The sequence below is a fragment of the Eleutherodactylus coqui genome, chromosome 1, assembly GCF_035609145.1.
Source record: "Eleutherodactylus coqui strain aEleCoq1 chromosome 1, aEleCoq1.hap1, whole genome shotgun sequence".
NCBI classification, from domain to species: Eukaryota; Metazoa; Chordata; class Amphibia; order Anura; family Eleutherodactylidae; genus Eleutherodactylus; species Eleutherodactylus coqui.
In genome coordinates this window covers 122,733,711-122,758,651 of record NC_089837.1, presented here as the reverse complement: position 1 = coordinate 122,758,651, position 24,941 = coordinate 122,733,711, and the positions used below count along the sequence as shown (strand labels likewise).

At 43.2% G+C, this 24,941-nt stretch overlaps 1 protein-coding gene across 1 annotated transcript in view; it reads right to left on the bottom strand.

The window, feature by feature from the left end:
- Positions 1-6,745: 6,745 nt before the first annotated feature.
- MED12L (mediator complex subunit 12L) overlaps positions 6,746-24,941 on the bottom strand; it is a 504,977-nt gene continuing 486,781 nt past the window's right edge. The window contains exons 44-46 of the mRNA XM_066599797.1: positions 19,047-19,128; positions 18,854-18,916; positions 6,746-6,765 (exon numbers count right to left, since the gene is read on the bottom strand). Coding sequence (XP_066455894.1) covers positions 18,873-18,916; positions 19,047-19,128 — 126 coding nt within the window. The 3' untranslated portion in view covers positions 6,746-6,765; positions 18,854-18,872. The remainder of the gene's footprint in view (positions 6,766-18,853; positions 18,917-19,046; positions 19,129-24,941) is intronic.

Genomic DNA, 24,941 nt, shown 5'->3' with positions numbered 1-24,941 from the left:
AATAGCATCAGCTCTGGACTATATTGCATTAGGGCAGGCCGTGGGAAAAACGATCTACCTGAACACAACCCAAATATGTGTTGGAGGGAAAGGTTTGGATAGGGGAACATGCATACATGCTGTACACCAAAACAAACTAAACTGCAAATGAAACTTGCAAGCAGACATCCAACAACGACTGACTGACGAATGCCAAAACACACCTACCTAGAATACCAACACGCATAAGCAAATAGAATAGCTAAAGTACATAGGGTTCTGTTTGTCCTCGAGTCCCAATAGGGATGGCCCCACACTGGAACCTAGGAGCCTGGCTCGCCCTAGATGCTAAGAGACATGACAACGTTTACACGCACCAACAGACAAGGAATATACACCCTCAATATGTAACTGTTCACACCTCAAATGTCTGGTCATCTACAACAGACACTGAACACATCGCTGTTCACACAAACAAATGACCGAAACCTCACTCAGAAAACTCATGTGTACAGATATGAAACTATAGCTAGTGCAAGTGTCCTCACACCAAGGGCAAAGAGCATAATACACCAAACTGACGTAAAGCAAACCGTGTCAGGCATCACCCATCTGACAACACATATGACATCAAACGTTTGGAGGCCACATCTGTCAAAGGGGAAGGGAGAAGGAGTCCGCATAACATGTTGATGGGAATACAGGTGTCCAGACTATCCTCAGGGAAAGTGGGAAAAACACTTCAGACTAACACTTCAGACAAACATGCACCAAGCTCTGAGTGGGAATGAGATAGGATGAATAAATGGCCCATACGCTCTAGTAAGAGGGGTTGGTATTTATATGCACAAGACTGGTAGTGATTGGCTGGCTGGAGAAATCCACATCATCAGCAGCCAAATCAACCACACCTGCACCAGTATGCTCCTGAAAACCCATATAACTACATGTCTTAAGAGCACAAACATCACAGATTGCACTATCAAATGGCTCTCTGCATGTATCATATTGGAAGGTACACTTTCGAATAGGCCATACTAACACTACTTGCATGTCCTTATTTCAGTCATGGCAACAGTCCCACATGACTTAGAGAGATGGGAAAGGCGACTTTCTGCATCTTAAATGCTACTCTTCAACTTTTTCAATTGGGGTTTTCTCTCAACACCAAACTGAAAATCCATGTTCTGTGGCCCAGAGGGGCTCGTGCACCATACCATCATGTAATGCATCCATGCCTTCCTATTCAAGTATGCTATTGTTTTGTAATGTAGGAGACTAGTATTGAGATACAGCACTACATCAGTTTATTTGTCACCACCCTGTAAATACAGGAATGCAGCCTTCAGTTTGTTGTGTACTTCAGATTATTTACTCCCCATTATGGTATTGATACTACTGTCCTATGAACCTATAGACTGATCCTAGGGGTCCTTATATTCCCAAGATCTTAGCCTGATATATAAGATAGTACCTCTAACTATATTAATATGTCCCCACTGCCGATTCAGGACTTTGTTCATTAATAAACTATGCCTACAATATCCTGAATGAAGAACATTATACAATTCGCCTTCCTGATGAGGATCAGGGCTACATTGAAGTCAATGCTGCAACAAACACAAAAAAAAACTGCAGGCTACGTTCCCATATAGGTATATAACAATTTGCTGAGATCTTACCCTACTGACATTAATGTCCAGTGACAATCCTAGAAAAATACACACAAGAAGATTAATAAAGTTTATGTTTTAAGGGATATAACCAGTTGGGTATATTTTTGCCTGTATGGACAATCATTTTTTTTGGTGGTAATATAACCCTGGTGCTTCCTTATGGTCTTTGGTCTGTCTTTTTTTTTCTTGCAGCCCTTCCAATGTTTGCACAGCATAGTTCCCAGTCACCTGACTTTACATAGAACTACAGTCAGCCCCATTCACTTGAATAGGACCATGCTGCAGGTCCCTAGATAGCTGGGTAGCTGGGGCCTACTGTGCAGGGAAAAAGCGCCAAAAAGGATGCAACATTACAGCATCTCTGCATATCCTTTATTCTCAGGATCGAAGGGGAACACAGAGGTCACAAAGTGGGAATACCTAGTAATATGTCATCACTTCATGAGATTGGAAAATCTTCTTTAGACCACATGGTGAAATATGCAGAGTGTTAGTTCACACAAGAGACTACATACAACCGAAAAGAAAGAAAATGCTGAATTATGTAACGAATTGCACCCAAAAAATGAATACATGGCATGCATGATTTTTTTCAGTGTTTTAGACCCTTTTCTGACTTGCTTCTACAGTTTTTGGAAAAAACTGGTTGCGGAAAAAGAAGTTGATTTGTACGATGCACCACATTTATTAAAGATGCATGACATTTTTTTGTGTATTTGTATGGCAGCTATCAGGTGGCATAAGGAGAAATTTGTGTAACATTCCTGCACCCAATTTATCATGGCATGTGCACTATTTTTAATGCATGTGTGCTATGGCATGGATAAATATCCCCCATATGTTGAATAGATCTGATTTGGGATTTTTTTTACTTTCCAAGTAGTTCTATGAAATGTTCTTCAGACCAGTTCTGTGAAATCGCATGGCAAAACTCCATGCAAAAATATAATAGCATTCTTCCCAGAAACTTTGTATGCAATGCATTTTGCCTTTGAAGTTAAAAAAAACTCATGGAAAACAAAGGATGAGGTACGCTGACTTGGGACCATGGTAGCCATGTTCAAGGGGATTTTAGATTGTGCTTCACATGGGTATAATATACCCACATTTTAGCTTCTGGATTACATCTGCAGCCTCAATACAGAAGCAAACGATTAAATCAAAGCCAAACAGATGTGCAGGTTTATTATTCATGTCCAGTGAAACTGGCACAATATTGGTTAGGGAGAAAAAAACTATTTTTCAACATAAATTATTTTGCAATTGTCTGCAACTGGCAACATTTTCAGATCATCTCCACTTTAACAGATTCATAAAGTTCATAAATCAAATTTCCTGTTTCCTTGCACACATCTGGTAAACGTTAGTCTTTTTTTGCCCATTGTTTTGAACTGAACACTTCTTTAGTAGGTTCTGCAATGCAATACATAAACCAAGGTAAATGCATTGCTTACTAATCGTAGCAAGGTTTTATTTAAACCAACTGTTTGGCTTCCCACTGCAATACCATACTTTACAAACTCGCTAGGATCTTAAAGCAACCCACTGGTCCTGGACAAATAAAGATGGCCAAACGGCTGCTCTGACTTTGTGATGCACCCTGTGCACTAGTATGCATCAGTAGTCTTAGGCCGGCTGCACACGGCCGTGACGGGCTCCGCCGCGGAATATTCCGCGGCGAAGCTTGTCACGGCGCCCCCCAGAGACCCCATACTTACCAGCAGATCCGGCGTCATATGACGCGGCGGCGGTAGGCGGGGAAGCGTTTTCACGCTATCTTCCGCTGTGCTACAGCGGGAGATAGCGTGAACGGACGGCTTCCATTGACTGCAATGGAAGCCGTCAGCGCGTACACCCGCGGCAAATAGGGCATGCCGCGGGTGAGGATGGGAGATTTCACGGTGCGGAATTCCGCGGTGGAATTCCGCACTGTGTGCCCTGAGCTATTAGGTTCAATAGAACCTAATAGCTGCGGGCAACGCAGCGGATTTTCGCCGCGAATTACGCGGCGGAAATCCGTTTGTGGGAAGGAGGCCTTAGGGTATGTTCAAATGGGGTTGGTTTGCTGTGGATTTTCCATGCAGACTTTCCAAATAGAAAATCCACAGGATTTACAGAACTAGCAAAGTGGATACAATTTTCAAACTCCTATCCACATACTGCTATGGAAATTGACATGCTGGGTGGAATTTAAATCTGCAGCATGTCAATTATAACGCCATATATGCTGCACATTTCGGCAATAGCCTTTAGAATGAGTTCACACGGGGTGTAATTGTCGTGGAGACTTTCTTCTCGGAAATTCCGCCTGCAACTTTTTATCCTGGGATTCGCCAGCAAAGTGGAAGAGATTTGCAAAAATCCATCTATTTGCAAAAATCTATGGAGAGAGATGGTCGCAGCAGAATGCAGGTGGCGAAGCCGCTCCACAACTAACAGCAAAAGACCGTGGGTTTTGAAGCTGCAATTCTTCTGTGGAAATCTCGTGCTATTTCAATGCAGTCATTACACGAGATTTCAGTCCCATGTGAACCCAACCTCAATAGAGAGGACAAAACCTGCAGTAAGTCCACACTAAATCCACAACAATAGCTGTGGATTTGGAGCTGATTTTCTGTGTGATACACAGATAATCCACTGCAAAATCTGCAATAGTAGCCATGGTTTGGAAAAGCAGATTTTACGCGCACAAAATCTGCACAAAATTAGCAACAAATCCGCACACAGTGTGAACAAACACTAAACACCACATGCTGATCTGATTGACCAGCACTGCTTATGTGGACAGCAGTGGTCAATCAAAGCAGGTGGAGTGCCTTAGACAATGATGCATACTAATGCACAGTATGCACCATGGAGTCAGAGAGGTGGTTTGGCCATCTTTGTCCAGGATTGGAGATTGGAGGTTGCTTTTAGCATTTTCATTCTGAGCATCCCGACTAATAAAAGGTAAGGTAACAACAAATATAGACTGATGTAAGCTGTTCTGTCATTGCCATGTAGGAGGATAAGCAAGGAGGAGCAAGGTAGAATGTGTAATACTAAAGCAGATTGATTTCTTTTCCAGTTAACATTACTGTGGAGATTAAGAGCAATGAGTGAAATGGAGAGTTTTAATTGTTTTTGTTTTTTTTAATGTGTTCAGTTACAAAGGCAAAAATCAATAAACATATTAAAAGCTGTTATTACCTAATATCATCTCATTTTTTAGGCTGGCTCTAATTTGTTCTCCGCAATATGATCCGTGAACCGTGAAGGGTATTAGTGACTGTGCACTGTATTTCCCTTGTTCTGGTTCAGGTTTTATGACATCAGTAAGTAAACCCTTCCCATTTCTTTAAGAAAAATCGGCAGCTGGATTTGTGGAGTTGGGTTTGTCCATGGAATCCTGCTAGAGCGAGTCTGAATCCTGTTAAGTGTTAACCCACTGCCCTCTCATCTTGACCTGCACTGATTGTCGCCTTGTGTGGAGCTGCTAGCCCAAGGAAACTCCTCAAATGAAAGTGTCCCTAAAGTACTGGGGCTTTTGGGAACCTTTACATAGAGAGAGAGACTATACTGTTGACTCAGGAAAAGCCCTGGAGAATAATTTTGTATTGGCCAGAGATTGTGCGAGTGCCAACCCAAGGGATCCTACTAAGTTTACTTAACAGAGACTGTGACCAAGTTATGAGTGCTCTCCAATAGAAATTGTAATCAGTATACTGTGTGCGCCCTGGTTTGGTGCCAATAGTATCTGCCAATCTCTGTGCCTTTAAAAGACTTTGAACCACCACACTCTGTAGAAAATTGTGTCTGTAAGATGACCCTCAAGCACTGGCGTAACTATAGGGAATGCAGGGGATGCGGTTGCACCTGGGCCCAGGAGCCTTAGGGGCCCATAAGGCCTCTCTTCTCCGCATATGGAGCCTAGTACTATGAATAAAGCATTATAGTTGGGGGCCCTGTTACAGGTTTTGCATTGGGGCCCAGGAGCTTCAAGTTACACCTCTGCGTCAAGGGGTTATGAGAAGTTGGGGGACCCCAAGATAAACTTTTGCACCCAGGCCCATGAGCCTTTATCTACATCCCTGCCCCCAAGCCTTGTATCTTGTACTGTAATCATTAAGCCTATCAACTCTTGTTGGAGAAAAAATAATTTGAAATTACCATTACATGTCTGCTCCCTCACTGCGCCATATTCGAGTGGGGCCCTGCAATAAAGGACAAGGACCTCACCAAGAAATAACCCTCTTAAAAGAGCCACTCTCGTCCATTAGCTCCATCTGGTATGACGACTGAGCCCCATTTACTCTAGTGCTGCTTCGCTACATTACCAGACATGGCCCATACTTAAGTTGTACTGTTTCTGATGAAAAGTAGAGCCCTTTTTTTCTACTAATCTTGCACAAACCCTTCAAAATTAATTACTCCAACTTAATAAATGTGTTATGTGCACTAAGTCTATTTACAAGGGTGATAGTCCGAAATGATCCCTGAGACAAAGACGATTTAGCAGTAAAGCAATATATTGCGTTACCATTTCCAGGAAGCGCACATTTACCAGTGTTAAGTATTGGCTTTACATTTTTAGCACTGCATTGTCATGTATACACACACCGTACTATACTACTCCAATTAATCTGAATAGCAGAATGCAGGGAGAATGGACAATGCAAGAACAAAGAAAACATTGTGAAGTGCTTAAAAGCACTAAAGGTAAGGAAACATTTATGGGCTCTAATAGGAAGGTACAGTAAAGTCTACCACTAAATACAACATTATCATAAAAGCCTATTTAAGTTAAAAATCCAAGTATTTTTCAGCTCAGTAGTTTGGTCTTCTTCACGCGTCATACATTCACATCCACAATGTCCTTATTGTTATAGCAGCAAAATGAATGGAGAACAAAGACGACTGTATTTTAGGTCTTTGAGTAAAACATTGGGAAATACCAAAAAACTTCCTCTTGTGAGGCTATCCACACACTCAACAGAATAAGGAAAGGGAATATAATGTGGAATTTCAAAAATGCACATCGTAAAGAGAACACAGAAAGCATATGTTGAGTTTGTAGTTCAGAAACTGGAAGGCTCTCCATATAAATTCACCGTTTGTTGTGGCTGGTTACCTGTATGATAAAGACAGAAACAGGACATGACAGATAATCAGAAACACAATTATCAATGATTCTTGTCAAAAAAGTACTTCAGGGGGGGCGGAGCCTGACCGCTGCGCTGTATGGCCGTGTGAGAGCAGAGCTCCGATGGCAAGACACCTACAGAGGATTACAGCGGCTATCTGAAGCGCAGAAATGAGGAGAGTCGGGAAGGAGAAGGGCTCGGAGCACATGGGGACCCCGCAGGCGAGCAGGGGACAGGTGGATATGCAGCGCTATCTAAAAGAAAAGAGTTCCCGCTCACCGCTGTTCCCTGCCAAGATGGCGCCGGCACAGACCTCTGCAGCAGCTCACAGTAAGGAGGGGGAGGAGGGGGCTATCTCAGACAGTGATGATGGAGAGGCCGTTTCAAGAGGCTTTATGAAAGACCTCATTATGAAAGCCTTACACCCCATAATCTAGGCATCTGGGACGGCGGGTGGAAGACCCTTGAGACCTCTACCTCCTCCTTAACTACCCATGCCACCGAAATGGCACAGATCCTGCAGGAGCACCATAACCATCTTAATAGAGCCCTATTGATGCAGGAGGACTTAGAAAATAGAAACAGGAGGTGCAATATACGCATCAAAGGGCTGCCGGAATCGTGGGCCACGGACTGTCTCCCTAAGGTGGCCAAAGAAATTTTTTCAACCTTGCTAGGCACAGAGAGAGCTGCCCCCATCACGATAGAACGGATCCATAGGGCCCTCAGACCCCTCCCGGCGAACACAGAGCCTCCAAGGGACGTGATCTGTAAATTGTTGTCCTTTTAGGACGCGTTCGCCATGCTAAGGGCCGCTGGAAGCTACATAGATTTAAAATACTCAGAGGCGTCCCTGCAGATCTTCCAGGACCTTGCCCCCACTACTCTGGCTAAGCGCCGCCTCCTCCGGCCACTCCTGGACGTTCTCAAGGAAAGAGGAATCAAGTATGCCTGGCTATTCCCGTTTGGCCTGGGCATCTCACACAAAGGACGGAGGATCAACATCAGAGATCCGGGGGATCTGTCGGCATGCTGGCAGTTTCTGGAGATAGAGCCGGTAGACCTCCCGTGCTGGCTCCCGCTCCCGGAGCTGCCCAATTTGCCTAAGCTCCCTTCTCCGGCGGTGTGGAATACGGTTGGTCCTGCAAAGTCGCCCAGGAGCAAGAAAATGAAAAGCCGAGATGCCACTCCAGCAGGAGACTGAATTTTCTATCTATATACCCTATGGTTTGGTTGATCCCCCGCGGAACTCCCAGTGGGGAGCTGAAGGTCTGTCCGCTCCAACCTAACGTATTATATGGCGGGACGCCCTGGGACAGCGACTGGAATCGGACTGAGTCCCGAAGTTTTCACTCCGCAGCCCCTGCCGACTCACAAGGAGTTCCCCGTTGGCCTTGCTGGACTTACCGCTTGTTTTCTTTCCTCTCCGCAATTTGCTGAGGGCTTCTCTTGCCGTTCTACCCTGACTCACTTAAGTTATAACTTTCTTGTTTTGTATTCTGCCTTTTAACTAGATTCTCCTGGGTGTCTGTCAGGACAGGTTTCGTGCAACTCGGTACCTCTGCGTGGTATCGCTTGCATACCAGTTTCCCACTTTTAACGGGATATACCGCCTTGCACACCACCCCCACTGACTGTCCTAGGACTAATTGGTCTTTCTCATAACTAGTTTATATATTCAGTTGTTGTGTTACCCCTCCCTTGTGTGTCCTCCTCCCACCCCAGGTGTCTGTCCTCTCCCAATATCTACCCTCCTCATCCCTAAGATTGTGTATAGTACATACAGATTTACCGACATACCAGTCTCTCGCCTCTTTAGGTTACTTCTGTGATATGCTATGCCTCCGTCTCTACGACCTGCTGCGAACGATAGTCTTCGCCTCTCCTCCTTTAATGTGAGAGGGATCAATTCTCCCTTCAAACGGCATAATGTAGCTCAGCTACTCCGAAAATATGGTACAAAAATCGCCTTCCTTCAAGAAACCCACTACAAGAGGGGTAAGTGCTTAGCCTTACCAGGCAAACAGTTCTCTCAGGGCTTCCACAATCCACATCCAACATCAGCTTCCAAGGGGGTTTCCATCCTGCTTCATAGGTCTATTCCCTTTATTTGCGAAGCGCAAAATACGGATGGGGAGGGCTAGGTCATCTACCTAAGAGGGCACATTAACAATTTCAAGATCACCCTGGCCAACTTATACACTCCAAACGCAAATCAGGTCTCGTGGCTGGTCGGGCAAATGGAGACCCTCAGGGAGTTCGCGGTGGGCCCCATCATACTGGGCGGAGATCTGAACCTCACAATGAATCCTCTGTTGGATTCGTCTGTGGGACGCTCTCAGATCTCTCAAGTTAAACTGAGGCGTTTGCACCGATCTCTCTCAGAGCTGGGATTGGTTGACGCGTGGCGCCAGTGCTCTCCCTCCGTTAAGGATTATACTTACTTTTCTCAGGTGCAGGCCTCATTTCAGAGGCTAGACTATATTTTCATAGCCTCAAAGCTCCTACCCTTCCTGGTTGACTCAACCATCGCCGCTACTACCATCTCTGACCACACCCCATTACATGTAGATTTAAAACCACTATGCAATGCTCCTTGAGAGTGGAGATGGCGGCTGAACCCCTCCCTGTTAGACTCCGAGGAAGACAAGGCCTCGCTCTCCAAACAACTAGACGAATTCTTTAAGTTCAATACAGGAGGGGATCAGTCAGCAACTCTAGTGTGGGAAACGCACAAAGCGTTCATTAGAGGCCTACTGATAGCCCTGGGCGCCAGGAAGAAAAAGAGCCAACAGAGAGAAATAGACGATTTATTGAAGCAAATCGCAAAGTTAGAATATTCCACCAAACTCTCACTATGCAAAGAGAACCAAACCAAATTGATCACCCTTAGAAAAGAACTGAAATTATGCTTGAAGTCAAGATTCAACAAAAGACGCCTCCATCTTAAGCATCTAGTTTTTGCTCAAGGTAACAGGGGTAGTAAATATATGTCAGCATTGATCAAAAAAGCCCACACTAAGAATCAGATTAACGCAATAAAAACCTGCACAGGGGCGAAAGTCACATCCTCTTCCGACATTGCGGCGGAATTTCAGCAATTCTACTTCCAACTATATAATTTACGCCACCAGGGGGACCGAGACGACATTACAAAAGCCAGCGGCCAGATAACAGAATTCTTAAAAAAGCTCCACCTCCCATGTCTAGAGACAGAATCAGCCAATGAACTCTTAGCCCCGGCGACGGAGGCGGAGGTGAACGGGGTCCTCGACTCTTCCCCCCCAGGAAAGAGTCCCAGCCCAGATGGCCTTTCCCTTATATACTATAAATCTCTTCGCTCCACTCTAGTTCCGCGCCTAACGGAAATGTTTAATAATCTCCTGAAAGGCGGCTCTCTTTCAAAGCAGGCCCAAGAGGCCCATATTACTTTAATACATAAAGAGGGTAAGGACCTGGAGATGTGCGGCAGTTACAGGCCCATCTCTTTGATAAATCTCGATGTTAAGTTATGGGCCAAACTACTCGCCAAGCGTATGGAGAAATACATTCCGCTTCTGGTGGATAGGGAGCAGGCGGGCTTCGTGAAGGGAAGAGAGGGGAGGGACAATTGCATGAGCATCCTACATGCAATGCATTATGCGAATGTAAAAGGAATCCCACTAGCCCTAGTAAGCACCAATGCCGAAAAGACTTTTGACAGAGTCGATTGGACATATATGAGATCTGTCCTGCTCCACTTCAATTTCCCTCCCCCCTTTGTCGAGGCCATTTTCTCACTATATGCGGAGCCCTACTCCAGGCTAAAAATAAATAATATCTTGTCTCCCTCCTTTGAGATAAAAAATGGCACGCGCCAGGGGTGCCCATTATCCTCTACTCTGTTTATACTAGCCCTGGAACCCCTACTTCAGAGTGTTAGGATGGATCAGGAGATACGGGGACTGAATGCTGGGGGTTGCACACTTTCTGCGACGGCCTTCGGAGATGACATCATTTTTCTAATCACTAACCCTGAGAGAGGTTTACCCAAACTGATTGCAAGTCTGGAATATTTTGGGACCCTCTCAAACTTTAAAATCAACTTCAACAAATCAACAGTTTTGAACGTTTCTATCCCGGGAGCTAGATGCAGGAACTTGATGTCGGGATCCCCGTTTTCCTGGTCCAACACAGCAGTCGATTTTCTGGGGGTAAAACTGACTAGGAAGGTTGGCGATCTTTATGCAGCAAACTTCCCCCCACTGTTAGCTAAAATCAAAACCTTGTTACAGAACTACGATGTCCCTTACATTTCCTGGTTCGGGAGGAACAATTTAATAAAAACCTACATATTCCCTATAATTCTATACCATATCAGATCCCTCCCGATCCAACTACCCTCCACCTTCTTCAACACCCTCCGCTCATTGTTTATAAAATTCATATGGAGACAGAAGAGCCCCAGGCTGGCCTACAGCTTGATGATGAGAAGGAGAGAGGAAGGTGGAATAGGAATGCCCAATATCCACGATTTTTACATAGCCGCCCACATTAGCTACTGGCTGAGACTAATCTCACCCTCAGGTGACCCCCTGCTGTACCAGATGACTAACGAATTGTATGGAACCTCAGTTATGGGGAATCTGTGGTTCCCCAGGAGAGCTATATATAGGAACAGAAAGTTCAATCCCCTGTTAAGGGGACCCTGTGAGGCGTGGGACCTACGGAGGGAGACGCTGGCTTCAACGCCCTCTCCGATCACACCTCTAAGTTCTTTACCCGCCCTTCTGGGACTACCGCAGGACCCGTGCACAAATAAACTCTGGCTGAAATTCGGAAGCAAACCTCTCAGCGAGCTTCAGTCCCTGAGCCATCTGAGCCCTATAGAGATAGTGGGGACCCTGTTGCCCGGCCAGCCACTGACTTTCCTCCAACAAACACAGGTAGAGGGAGTGATTGGTGATTTCACCAGGACATTTGCCTCCACTAGACCCCTCACAGTCTTTGAGAGAGCTGTGAAAGAGAATAGGCCATACTGTAGGAGAATTGCGTTTATCCGTAAACATTGCTTCCCTCCCCTATCTGACGCTAAACCAGCGTTTCTCTTTTCATGGGAAAAAGAGCTACATATCACTCTGACATCTCATGAGACCCATCTAATTTTAAAACTCGCGTATGGGCTCTCTACTTGCATCATCACACAGGAAGCTCATTATAAGCTTCTTGCTAGATGGTATAGAACCCCACAGTGGCTCTCGGATCATAAACTCTCGCCCTGCAGCAAATGTTGGAGATGCGAAGGAGATACAGGCACCTTCTTACACATCTGGTGGAGTTGCCCAGCCCTGAACATCTTCTGGCAAAGGATAACAGAGGCCCTCCAAAAAATAGCCCCTAATTTCATACTCACCCCTGAGGTGTTGTTTTTGTGGAAGCCCTCGAGCAACTTTAACCCCCTGAAACAAAAATTGCTAGCACATGCGATTGATGCTGCCAAGGTACTTATCCCTCTTATGTGGCTGCAAAAAACCCCTCCTCTCTTGAGCCAATGGAAGGACAGAATGGATCAGACCTACAACCTGGAGGAACTCTCTGGTTGGTCTAAGGGTTCTCATGAAAAATTTATGGAGATCTGGGGCCCATGGAGTGTCATACGCACTATGATAAGCTCTTAAAGCTTTGGAGGAGAGTGACTGAGACACGTCCGCGGTATCTGAGAGACGAGGAGAGGCTTTGGCGCCTGGGGCATCGCCCACGCCGGGATCCTTCTCCCCCCCCCCCCACAACGGGCATTTTCTTAGGATCCCTTCCCCTTTTCCCTTATTCCCCCCCCCCCCTTCCCTACCCGTCTGTCGTTGTCTGTCGCCCCCTGTTTGGTTGTGCCATGCCAAGCTAGTTTGGTTTCACTCGGTAGGGTCATCGTCCTACTCTCTATTATAGTTCCAGTCATGCTTATTTGATGTTTGACCCACAGTCCTGGCACTATGTTTATTGTACTCATATCTGTTTTTAAAACCTAATAAAAATTTGGATTTAAAAAAAAAAAAAAAAGTACTTCAGGCAGAATGTATGCTCTACCATTCCAATATGTAGTACCGTATCTGAGTCACCTATTTTGAATATATTATTGGGTAATGAGCATGATATCGCAGCCCTCTCCACAATTTTAAGGAAGGCACAACATGCTCCCCCTACGCTCCAACTAATATGAGAAGGAATAGGTATGCACAGAAATACAGGTCAATGAATAATTCTATTACTTCTGCTCAGTGACAATATGAGGAATATAGATGCGGGATTTCTCACAGGAGTTAACACCACCTAAAACGCCAAACTTAAAATAATTCTCATTAGAATAGGCCCATTGACCCAGTTCTCATTGAAATAGTGGAGCCCCAGCTTCCCTTCTGTTTTTTGGCTTTTGTATTTCATTTTTATTTCTTTCTGTGTTATTTAAATAAATAATTTGCTGATGGTAGAATGGAGGGGGAAAATGTCAAAAACTATATATATATATATATATAGTTACTCCTGCATGAAAAGTCAAGTGTTGTCTCACAAAATCAATTACCTATCTACTGGATAGGGTACAAGTAAAAATTTGATCTTTAAGGGTCTGACCAATGAGAGCCTCACTGATCATGAGTACGGGGGTCCTCAGCATCTCATAATGAACAGTGATGATCACATTATGCTCCAATAATTTTATAGGGATTACTGAAGATAGCAGAGTAAAAACACTCATCCATCTCCAGCAATCCCATTGAAATACATGGAATAGTAGTGCATATGCGTGTCCATCGCTCCATTCTTTTAGGGACCCTCAATCTTGTGACTGGTATGGGTACCAGGAGTTAGACCCCAGATACTAATCCCCCTACCCTGTGGATAATAAGCACTTTCATAGGACAACCCCTAAATTGCTTCTCCAATGCTGTAAAGTGCAGCACATTTGTATACTCTTAGATAAAATATGTATTCTGATAAAAAACAAACCTTAAACTAAAGTCTAAGTTCTGTGACAAAAAACAGATATAACATGACATGTACTATGGTTGCAGACATATTCCTGTGCAATGCTTCTTCTCCTCCAAATGATATCTTCATGTTTGTATTGCTCAACCAAATAACATTACTTCTTGTCTCAGTGGCCACAAAGTTTAGTCTCAGACCTAACTGTCCTGTTAACAGACAATAAATCATACAAAGACCTTGGAGAAACAGAAGCAGGGTGACTCCTTCCATAAAGCCAGAGGTAATTACTGTACAAGACATGGCTCCCGGTCCTGGGCTATGTTGGAAGGAAACATACTTGTATTAGGAGTTGAAGGTCAAACAAAAAAGGCTCCTTCCCCTCTTTCTCACCATATTTCCACCGGACAACACTCTGCGTCATCAGGCTTGGATCACTAGAGAATGGTTGGACGAACACGACTATGAAATCTCCACAGTGCCATATTTGGGATATGCCGAAAAGGGCTCTGAGATCTGCTCCAAATTATCTGCAAAATGTGCACCAACTGATGGAGCTGCTGCAGTGGGCATGGGTTAAGTATGGAAGATGTTTGCCTGATATCTGAAAGCTGTGATCATCCAGTAAGTATACCAACCAGTTATTGAATAGGTGTTCCTAATGCAGTGATCGCTCAGTGTATATTTATTAACTTGTCTATCAAATCACTGCTGCATGAGAGCTGACCTTTCTCAGACCTACAGATTTCTAAGCTTTTCCATCTAGTAGGATGAGGCCATATTTACACAACTGCAACAGACCATTCCAACAGAGAAGTGATGAAGTTCTAGATATGTTGAAGCTCTTTGGTGAACAATAATTTGGATTCTTGTGAATGTTGATCCAACTAATATAACCTTTGCAAAGTATGCTTATAACTTTGGTTATACATTGTGCAATAGTTGGCGATTGTTTCAAACTACATTTATGTAAGCTGTTGGGATATTGTTAGCTATTTATTCCTCAAAGCAATCTGAAATATATGAATGTAGGAGACATCAGGTGCTATGGCCTAGATAAAAGTTCACAGAGCTTAGGAGTAAGAATGATGAATGAGTGCTGCTAATAGCCAGGAATACCCACATATGCTGTAACAGACATACAGTATTTTCACTTGTTATTTTTCAGCCATTAGACCTTCGCTCATTCACATTTTTCTGGATGTACTGTAACTGAAAACCTTCACCCAATGGAAAGTTTCCATGAACTCTCTGTGTTTTTGCCAAAATACACAAAATCAAGAATCTCATGTCCTAGTTTTTAGAAAAGACGCTTAATATTCTCTACAACAGCAAAAACATGAAACAAAGATAAACTGTGATTTCAGATCTAAAATATATGAATTCACTACATATTTATGTGAAAATGAGCTTTTCCACATGCTCATAGGTTGACGTTCAGACTAACAATCAGTTTCTGCTTTTTCTACTAGTTTTGCACATGACCCATAGTGGATTTAAAAGTAAAATGTTGTAGAAAAACACTGATAAATGGATATCTGTAAGACTTAAAATGATTCTCAAAATTTCTCCTCTCGCTTTTATACATACAAAGATGAAGCTATTCTGAAGAAAGTTATACTTGGTAAATGGAAAGCATATTTAATCTTGGAAGAATATCCTGTCTTCCACCTTCTCTATTGCATAAGATCAAATATCAAAAACCTTACTAGAATTGGCAGCAGAGCTGTCCAAATATTTTGGCAAAAAAGTGCCATAAAGAAAACTAAGGAAAAGAGCAACTTTACCTTCCAATATGATCGCAACCTCAAACATACAATTAGCTTAAGAAAAGGAAGATCAAAGATTTGGAATGGCTTAGCCAAGAGCCAAGACTACTATCCCAAACACCACCACTGAAATGGACAAAGGTCACTTGCAGATAACAGTAATGTGGATGCAATTCAATGTTTGTATTACGTCTGCAATATATAGACACTCCTTTAATGATTTAAATCACACCTAACCCTTCAGAAAAAAGCGGTCATGTGTCTATAGAAGGAATAGCACTATTTTTGGGCCTGTATATGGCAATTTTCACTAGTTTTCCTTATCTGCAGGCTCTATATTTAATTTTCAGTTTTCCCAGAGCTGGTGGGTGCTGACTAGCTGTTATGATGTTTTATATACAGTGCAACTACAGAGAAAACTATATCCTGCTCCCCTATCACTATATGCCATATACAGAGTAGCAGAAATCACACGGAGGACATTACACAGGAGTAATGAGCAGTGTAGCTGTGAATCCAGCACTAAAGTGAAATAGAATACTTACTTGAAGTTGCAGCTGTCTCCACATTCTCCCATCTCTCCTCTCTATAGGTGTCTATTAGCAGCATAAAATAGCAGCAAGCAAAGCCCCCCCCCCACACACACACACACACACAAACACACATACTTCTTGTACTCTGTCTTGCTGTCTCTGCTCTGAGATGGATTTCACAAGCTATAGCGAGCAAGTTAGAGAGAAACAAAACCCCTTGTGGCTTACACTTTAGAGTGCTTTTTCAGCCCGAAACATAATTTTAGGTAAATATAGCAATTTGAATATTTGTAGATTATCACATTAGCATGATATCAGATTGGCTAGTTATTAGAGATGAGCGAGCACCAAAATGCTCGAGTGCTCGTTACTCGAGTTGAACTTCCCCCCATGCTCGAGGGTTCGTTTCGAGTAACGAACCCCATTGAAGTCAATGGGTGACCCGAGCATTTTTGTATATCGCCGATGCTCGCTAAGATTTTCATTTGTGAAAATCTGGGAAATTCACGAAAGTGATGGGAACGACACAGAAACGGATAGGGCAGGCGAGAAACTACATGTTGGGCTGCATCTCAAGTTCCCAGGTCCCACTATTAAGCCACAATAGCGGCAAGAGTGCCCCCCCCCGCCCCCCACTGTCAGCATAAAGATCGTTCTCCTCTGCCACAGCTGTAACAGCTGTGGCAGAGAAGAACGATGTTAGCCCATTGAATTCAATGGAGCCGGCAATACAGCTGGCTCCATTGAAAGCAATGGGCTGCCGGCTTGCGCGGGATGAATTGTCGGGAAGGGGTTAAATATATAAGCCCTTACCTGAAAATCATCCTAAAATGTGTAAAAAAAAAAATGTATACTCACCTTTCCGCTGAAGCCGGAGTTCAGCCGCGTCTGGCCGGCAGTTCTCCTGAACTGCTCTGAGTAGTATTCAGCAGCCGGGGATTTAAAATGCCCACCTGCTGAATGAGCTGCCTCTGATTGGTCACAGCCTCACTAATCAGAGGCAGCTCTCACTCACACCCATTCATGAATTCATGAATGGGTGAGTGAGTGCTGCCTCTGATTGACAGCTGAGAGCTGCCCCTGATTGGTCCCTGCGCTGAGCCAATCAGAGGTAGCACTCACCATGAATGGGTGTGAGTGAGAGCTGCCTCTGATTGGTGAGGCTGTGACCAATCAGAGGCAGCTCATTCAGCAGGTGGGGATTTTAAATCCCCGGCTGCTGAATGCTACTCAGAGCAGTTCAGGAGAACTGCCGGCCAGACGCGGCTGAACTCCGGCTGCAGCGGAAAGGTGAGTATACATTTTTTTTTAGTTTTACACATTTTAGGATGATTTTCAGGTAAGGGCTTATATTTTTAAGCCCTTCCCTAAAATTCATCCCGCGCTCGCCGGCAGCCCATTGCTTTCAATGAAGCCGGCTGTATTGCCGGCTCCATTGAATTCAATGGGCTAACATCGTTCTTCTCTTCCACAGCTGTTACAGCTATGGTAGAGGAGAACGATCTTTATGCTGACATTTTTTTTTTTTTTTACACATTTTAGGATGATTTTCAGGTAAGGGCTTATATTTTTAAGCCCTTCCCAAAAATTCATCCTGAGATCGCCGGCAGCCCATTGTTTTCAATGGAGCCGGCTGTATTGCCGGCTCCATTGAATTCAATGGTCAGTGCTCGTTTAATCGAGACGAGTACCGCGTGATGCTCGTCTCGAGTAACGAGCATCTCAAGCACCCTAATACTCGAACGAGCATCAAGCTCGGACGAGTATGCTCGCTCATCTCTACTAGTTATCACAGTCAAATAAATGCAAGATTTTTGAAAAGTTAGTGACTATTTAAGTTTGGTATAGTAGAACCAGTGGAAGTTTGGGTCTTGAGGCTGTAATATGAATTTTAGGGAGCAGTCAGATGAGCGTTTTTTGTGCACTTATGTGCACAAAAAATGCGCTGCACAGCTGTGTAAAATGCGCATGACTGAAGTTCCATGCTACTGCAGCAGCTGTGCTTGTAGAAGCGCAGCTGCTCCACTGCAGTCCCCTCATCACTGAACACTGTGACAGCGCTGTCACAGTGATCAGTGATGAGGGGACTGCAGTGGAGACAAAAGAATCCTCTGTCACAGCTGTGGCAGAGGATCGTGATGTTCTCCCATTGCTGTCAATGGGGCCGGTGCTGCTGCTGCCCTATTGAAAGCAATGCATTGCAGGCAACCACCGCAGCGATTTTCAGGGTAGGGCTTGAAATATAAGCCCTTTGCTGAAAATAAGCCCTAGCTGAATGAAAAATTTTAAAAAATTAATACATTACCTAGCGGCGCTGTCAGGGCTCCGGCGCTTCTGCTCTCTGGCTTCCCGGCAGTGTTCTTCAGCATTTTCTTCTGGCCAGGAATGTAAAAATCCCTGCCTCCATAAAGCGCTGCCTCTGATTGGTTGAGCGCTGTGACGAATCAAAGGCAGTACTCAGCCATTGAATGACAGCTGAGCGCTGCCTCTGATTGGTCACAGTGCTCAGTCAATCAGAGGCAGTGCTTAAATAGTGACCAAATTATGAGCATCTGATTAATTTAAGTATTACAGTAACAAATCGCATTCACACCCTGCGGGGAAAAATTTGTGAGTAAACTGACATGGGGTGCAAATTTTCAATGTGTAGCGTATCCATTTTTTTTTGTTTTTTTACTGAGGATTTCATGCTTTGCAATGAATAGCATGAAATCCAATCCAAATCCACAACACAGGCATATGCTAAAGAAGCAGATTTTACAGCTATTTTATCTCAAATTCTGCAGCACATCTGTAAGATATTTTTCTGTCCAAATTACCCATTGTGTGGAAGTAGCTTTAAGAAGCAGCTTTGTAGTTGTAGGAATTACAGTCATGAACACCTGATAACAAAGATGCATAAATGTATTATTTATAAGATGTAACAAGGGCACAAAACTGAAAAATACAACATGTTAAATTTACATTTACTGTGTGAAAAAGGATCTGGAATAGACATCTTCATGTACTCACTTGAAAGCTGTTTTTGTAGTTGCCTGACTAAGGCTGCGGTTTGCTGCTGTTGTTGAGTCTGCTGTAAACCTTGTCTTGGGAACTGAAAAATATATTTTCCAAAAAGTTTACCATTTCATTTAGATATTATGTTATTTGCATTACTTTTGTTATGTACGGCAGCCAATATTTGTAGAAGATGAGGAAAGCCCAAGTCAAATGGAAGATGGACACATGTAAAACTGTTACTTTATTTTCCAATCTAGGGCTTAATTAGCAAGGATATAGATTTTGTTCTAGAAGTGCTTTTGTGATGTGTTTTTTTACATATTGTAAGGGAGTAAGAGGGGGTATTGACTTTTTTATACTTTGATATTTTTTTTGAATTTCAATAAAACTTTTTTTTCACTTTTGTCCACTAGGGGACTTGAACCTAATTAGGAACAATCATTTCTATAATACACTGCAACGCTTCAGTTTTGCCATGTGTTCTACAGGCCTGCCTCTGGCAGGATCTAATAGGCCACCATAGATGGCCTACTAGGTTGTGCCATTACCAAGCCTCCAGATGCCATAGCAATCCAGCAGCACTCTGCAATCCTATTGACCATGTATCTATAAAGGGTTAAAACTGTTAGAATCAGAGTTTGCTGCTAAATACATTAAATCTTTACAACAAAAACATGGACAGGTCTGGAATATTATTTTGCTCAAGGGGAAAAAGCAGTATTATCAGATGTAACTGGAAATATTCAACACGTAAAGCTGTTGAAGTAAATATTTATAGCAAACTCTGACTAGAAAATTAAACGCACTCGCCATAAGGATAATATTCACTTTCATTTACTGATTAAATGGAACCTGTCAGGAAATTCATGTTGCATAAACCCTGGCATCATAAAATGCTGACAGGCTTCCTTGTTAAACACATATATGTTTTACTAACGCTGCAGGATTTCCAAGCAAACAGTTTAAAAACAAGCCAGGCGCAAGGATTAGGTGGATTCACAACTGGCTGAGTGATCGTACTCAAAGAGTGGTCATAAATGGCTGTACATCCAAGTGGAAGAATGTATCAAGTGGGGTACCATAAGGCTCTGTCCTAGGCCCAGTGTTGTTCAACATTTTTATAAATGATCTGGAGGAGGGAATTAATGGGAAACTGATCAAATTTGCCAACAACACAAAGCTAGGAGGCATAGGATCTAGAAAAGCTTGCACAGTGGGCAGTGACTAGCAGAATGGTATTTAGAAAGGAGAAATGCAAAGTCCTACATATGGGCAAGAAAAATGAAAAAAGCACATACAGAATGGGAGGAATTGAGCTACGCAGCAGCACATGTGAAAAAGACTTGGGTATACTAATAGATCATAGACTGAACATGAGTCAACAGTGTGATGCAGCAGCCAAAAAGGCAAACACAATTCTGGGAAGTATTAAAGGGGTTGTCCCGCGAAAGCAAGTGGGGGTATACACTTCTGTATGGCCATATTAATGCACTTTGTAATATACATCGTGCATTAAATATGAGCCATACAGAAGTTATTCACTTACCTGTTCCGTTGCTAGCGTCCTCGTCTCCATGGTGCCGTCTAATTTCAGCGTCTAATCTCCCGATTAGACGCGCTTGCGCAGTCCGGTCTTCTCCCTTCTGAATGGGGCCGCTCGTGCTGGAGAGCTGCTCCTCGTAGCTCCGCCCCTGTGTGGAACGCACAGAGCCCACGGTGCACCATGGGAGAAGACCTGCGGTCCACCGTGGGTGAAGATCCCGGCGGCCATCTTCGCAAGGTAAGTAAGAAGTCACCGGAGCGCGGGGATTCGGGTAAGTACTATGTGGTTTTTTTTTTTTAAACCCCTGCATCGGGTTTGTCTCGCGCCGAACGGGGGGGCTATTGAAAAAAAAAAAACCCCGTTTCGGCGCGGGACAACCCCTTTAAGAGAAGCAGAGTCTAGATCACGTAAGGTCATTATTCCCGTCTACTCTTCCTTAGTCAGACCTCATCTGGAATACTGTGTCCAGTTAGGGGCACCCCACTTTAAAAAAGACATAGACAGACCTGAAAAAATCTTGCGTTGTCCAGCCAGTCTTGTAAAATTAGAAGCTTACATGCCGCTGGCTTCCAGCGGTGGTTTAAAGATTATAATTTATAGTACTTGAATGAAGACATTCTGAATAGGTGGCACCAGGGAGTGTAACAGAAGGAAATGTTACCCCGTCAGAGACCCTATTTAGTTATGACTCCTGTCATGCCTGCCGTACGTTCCTTTAAATCATCTCCATCCGCAAAAACTATTTCTTCAGTGAATGTGATACTCAATTATTAATTATGACACAAACATGAAAAACACTACAAAGCAAATATTTTACTTTCCTTTACCTAACTGCAGTATATTTCAACAATATGGAACAAGTTACATTTCAATGAGGTTAGAAGGGTCTCCAGGGCTTCATTAGGGAAAATGACTTTGGAAACTGTAACTTCTCACTAAACGTCTGTTCCCACTAAATTTCACATCAAGTTATTAGATATCACATGTCCCTCTAATTACACATACGGGGAAGATCCGTTTGTCTTGTACAAATATAACATTGGCATGCAGTCTCTACAGCACCCTACTGTAACTCTCTATAAAGTCATGTTTCATAGCATCCCTCTTTGTCAGCGAAATGTCTTACCTTCGGGAAAACACTAGTATTTTTCAGTTCTACATTCCATGCAGTAACCAGTTGCCTACACTTAAAAGGGCTGACAAGGAATATTTATTTGACAAAGTCAAGACCTAAGTGCACAGCAGGGAGTGAAGTATCAGTCAAGTCACTGAGAAGTCTATAGGTCTCAGAATACAAAAAATGCTAAGTAAAAAAGTACATGTATGAATGACTGCTGCAGTGTGGATCTTATGAGGCTTGATCGAAAAGATAAATTACAGGCAAAACCATCATAAGAGCAAAAAAAATGAGTAAGATGACCATGCATATGGCAAGTAACTGTATAGGAAAAGAGCAAACATTAGGCATGCATGAGTATGTCATTTTATTTAGGCCGCCTGCACACGGGTAGATTTGCATTGCAGAATCCAGTGCAGCATCTGCCTCCGGATTCTGCAACAAATCCAGCCCACAGCATGCTATGACAATACGCAATATCCTGCCCACAAGAGGAAATCGATTGCAAAGTTCTGCTCACGGTGAAGAAATTGCGGCAAGCTGAGATTTTGTATGGACTACACACGGACAGATTCTATTGAAGTCAATGGAAGCCGTCCATCCCATGGCCATTCTACAATCATCATTGTAGAATAGTCGAGGGAGCCGCAACATCGCCATACTGACTGCGCCCTGTCATCTCTACTGCACATGTACGCTGGCCATTCAGGGCTGCCAAAATATATAGGAAACCCTATAACATTTTGAATTCTCTTCACATCCTCAAGAAGAGAGTCCCTTTGACACATACTAATGTCACTAATGACTGTGCAAAGTCAGGAGATAGGAGCTCAAACTTCACTATTAGACAAGAAATTCAGCTGAGCATGATGGCTGAATGCCTGATTCAACTCTCAAAGATAGTGGTGTACCCAGAGGTGGGAACATTGGCCCCAAATCAAAGATTCAAAGAAGACCCAATTCTAGTGCTTCTTAACACTAACATACCTGTAGTAGAAGGATTTTGTGCTGATTTGTCCTATCAATTTCTAGGATCCTTGGGTACATTTCCCATACCTTAACCCTTTCCAATCCAATTTGTATCCTGGTTTTCCTAGGGGGCTTACTCTTTTTCTGCCGTTATACAACGGCGCTATCTGCTGGCTAAAGCCAGTACTGCATGAGGTGACTCATTGGATAGGCTCCGACAGCAGAGAGGCTGTCAATATACAGTAAGAGAACCCCGATGGACGTCTTCCAACATCGGAGCTGTACAGCCTTAAATCATAATGTCTTCAGACATCAGACAGTGGATTGGAAAGGGTTAATTTGTAAATCTTACAGACAGGATCCCTGCATAGATTATCATCTCTAAAGTGAAGAAGGGATTCCCTCTCCGCATGAGCCCCTTAGCAGCTGGATGGGCTGCCTCTATAGTAAGTACACGCTCACCATGAGCAGAGTGCCTCTAGGTTCATCATGGCATGCATCACTCTTTAATAAGTCTGGAGTTACATCCATGCCAGAATGCATTAAAAGATAATTATTAAAATATCCCAGAATAATTTAACCCCTTAAGGACCAGGGTGTTTTGGTCCAAAATGACCAGTCACTTTTTAGGAACTTTACCCATGTGGTGGTTTTACTGCCGTTTTTTTTTTTCTTCCGTTGCCAAAATTATTTTTGTTGCATTTTTTTCCCGTGACATATAGGGGTATATTTTTTTTTTCACTTTTTCGTTAACTTTATAGTTGCTTATTTTTTCGGACATTTTGATGTATCATTTCTACAGTCTCGGATTACAGGGAGCATATGGCGACAGTTTTGGTTGACATTAGCGGGCGATCAGTTTCTTTTTTATGTGTATATTTTTATTTTATTCTGTAAGTTTTTTCAACTTACTTTTCTAACTATTTGTTTTACCATCTATGTCCACCATGAGGTCATATAAGACCTTTGGGGGGGTCATTCACATTGTCTTTTTTTATTTCATACTTTTCCACTGTAGCTGAAGCATCCATATGGGGAAAAACATCCCCCTGTAGTGACATCAGTCACTAACAGAGCTGATTAGGGTCTGTAGGACCCTGCAGCTCTGCAGTGACAGAGGGCAACGGTGGTCATGTGATCAATGGGTCGCATAGTGGAACAAACACTACTGCTTTCACTTCTCAGTACATAGCACTCATGAAGTACTATGTAGCCTGGAAAGCAGAAAACAGAAGTGGTTAAAAACCGCTTTTCCCTTCTCCTCTGGGTCCTCGACTATGACTAACAGCTGAGAACCTGACCCGTTGATTGCAGAACGCTATATATTTACCGCACTTGGTCCTTAAGGGGTTAAACTAGTCTCTAAGATTTTGTACTGTGTTGCACTTTCTGACAATATAGTAAAGACACTAACTCTCTTATGTCATTGATATTATGCGTACATACACAATGAAAAACTGCTGTAAATACCTCGATACAAACCAATGGGGTTCCAGGACTGCGTACTACACGCATAAAAATACGCGCAAAACACACTGCATATATACGCCCATGTGAATAAGCCCTAAAAGTGGAAGAGAAAGTAGATTTACTAAGGGCTACTGCACACTTGTGTTTTTCTTGCGTGTTTTTTTCAAGCGATATCGCTGCGTTTTTTTTTTCACGCAATTGTCAGTGGGACTTTCTAATGTTAAAAACGCATCGCAAGTTGGTGCTTTGCAATTTTTGTGCGATGCGTTTTTAATATTAGAAAGTTCCATTGACAATCGCGTGAAAAAAAAATGCAGCGATATCGCGTGAAAAAACGCGCAAGAAAAACGCAAGTGTGCAAGAGCCCTTAGTAAATCTACTTTCCCTCCCACTCCTAGGGCTTATTCACATGGGCGTATATATGCAGTGTGTTTTGCGCGTATTTTTCATGTGTGCCATACGCACTGCTGGAACCCCATTGGTTTGCATTGAGGTATTCACAGCAGTTTTTTCAGTATGTATTTACGCATAATATCAATGACATTTCTTGCGTCTTTTCTGCGTGTATAAAAATATGCAGTATATACACGAGTAAAACAACCTGCTATACTTAATGAATACACAGAGTTTTGGTCTGTAAAAACGCCGCGTATTTCATGGATCAAAACGAATGAGCCCTTAGACTTTCTTCATACTGGGCTTATAATGTGTAGCGCAGTGTATGATCAAAGACTTGGGGCTACTTTGATATCATCTCTTTGAGTTGGGAACACTGGGTTTGGAAATACCCAACTAGAGCATTCAAACT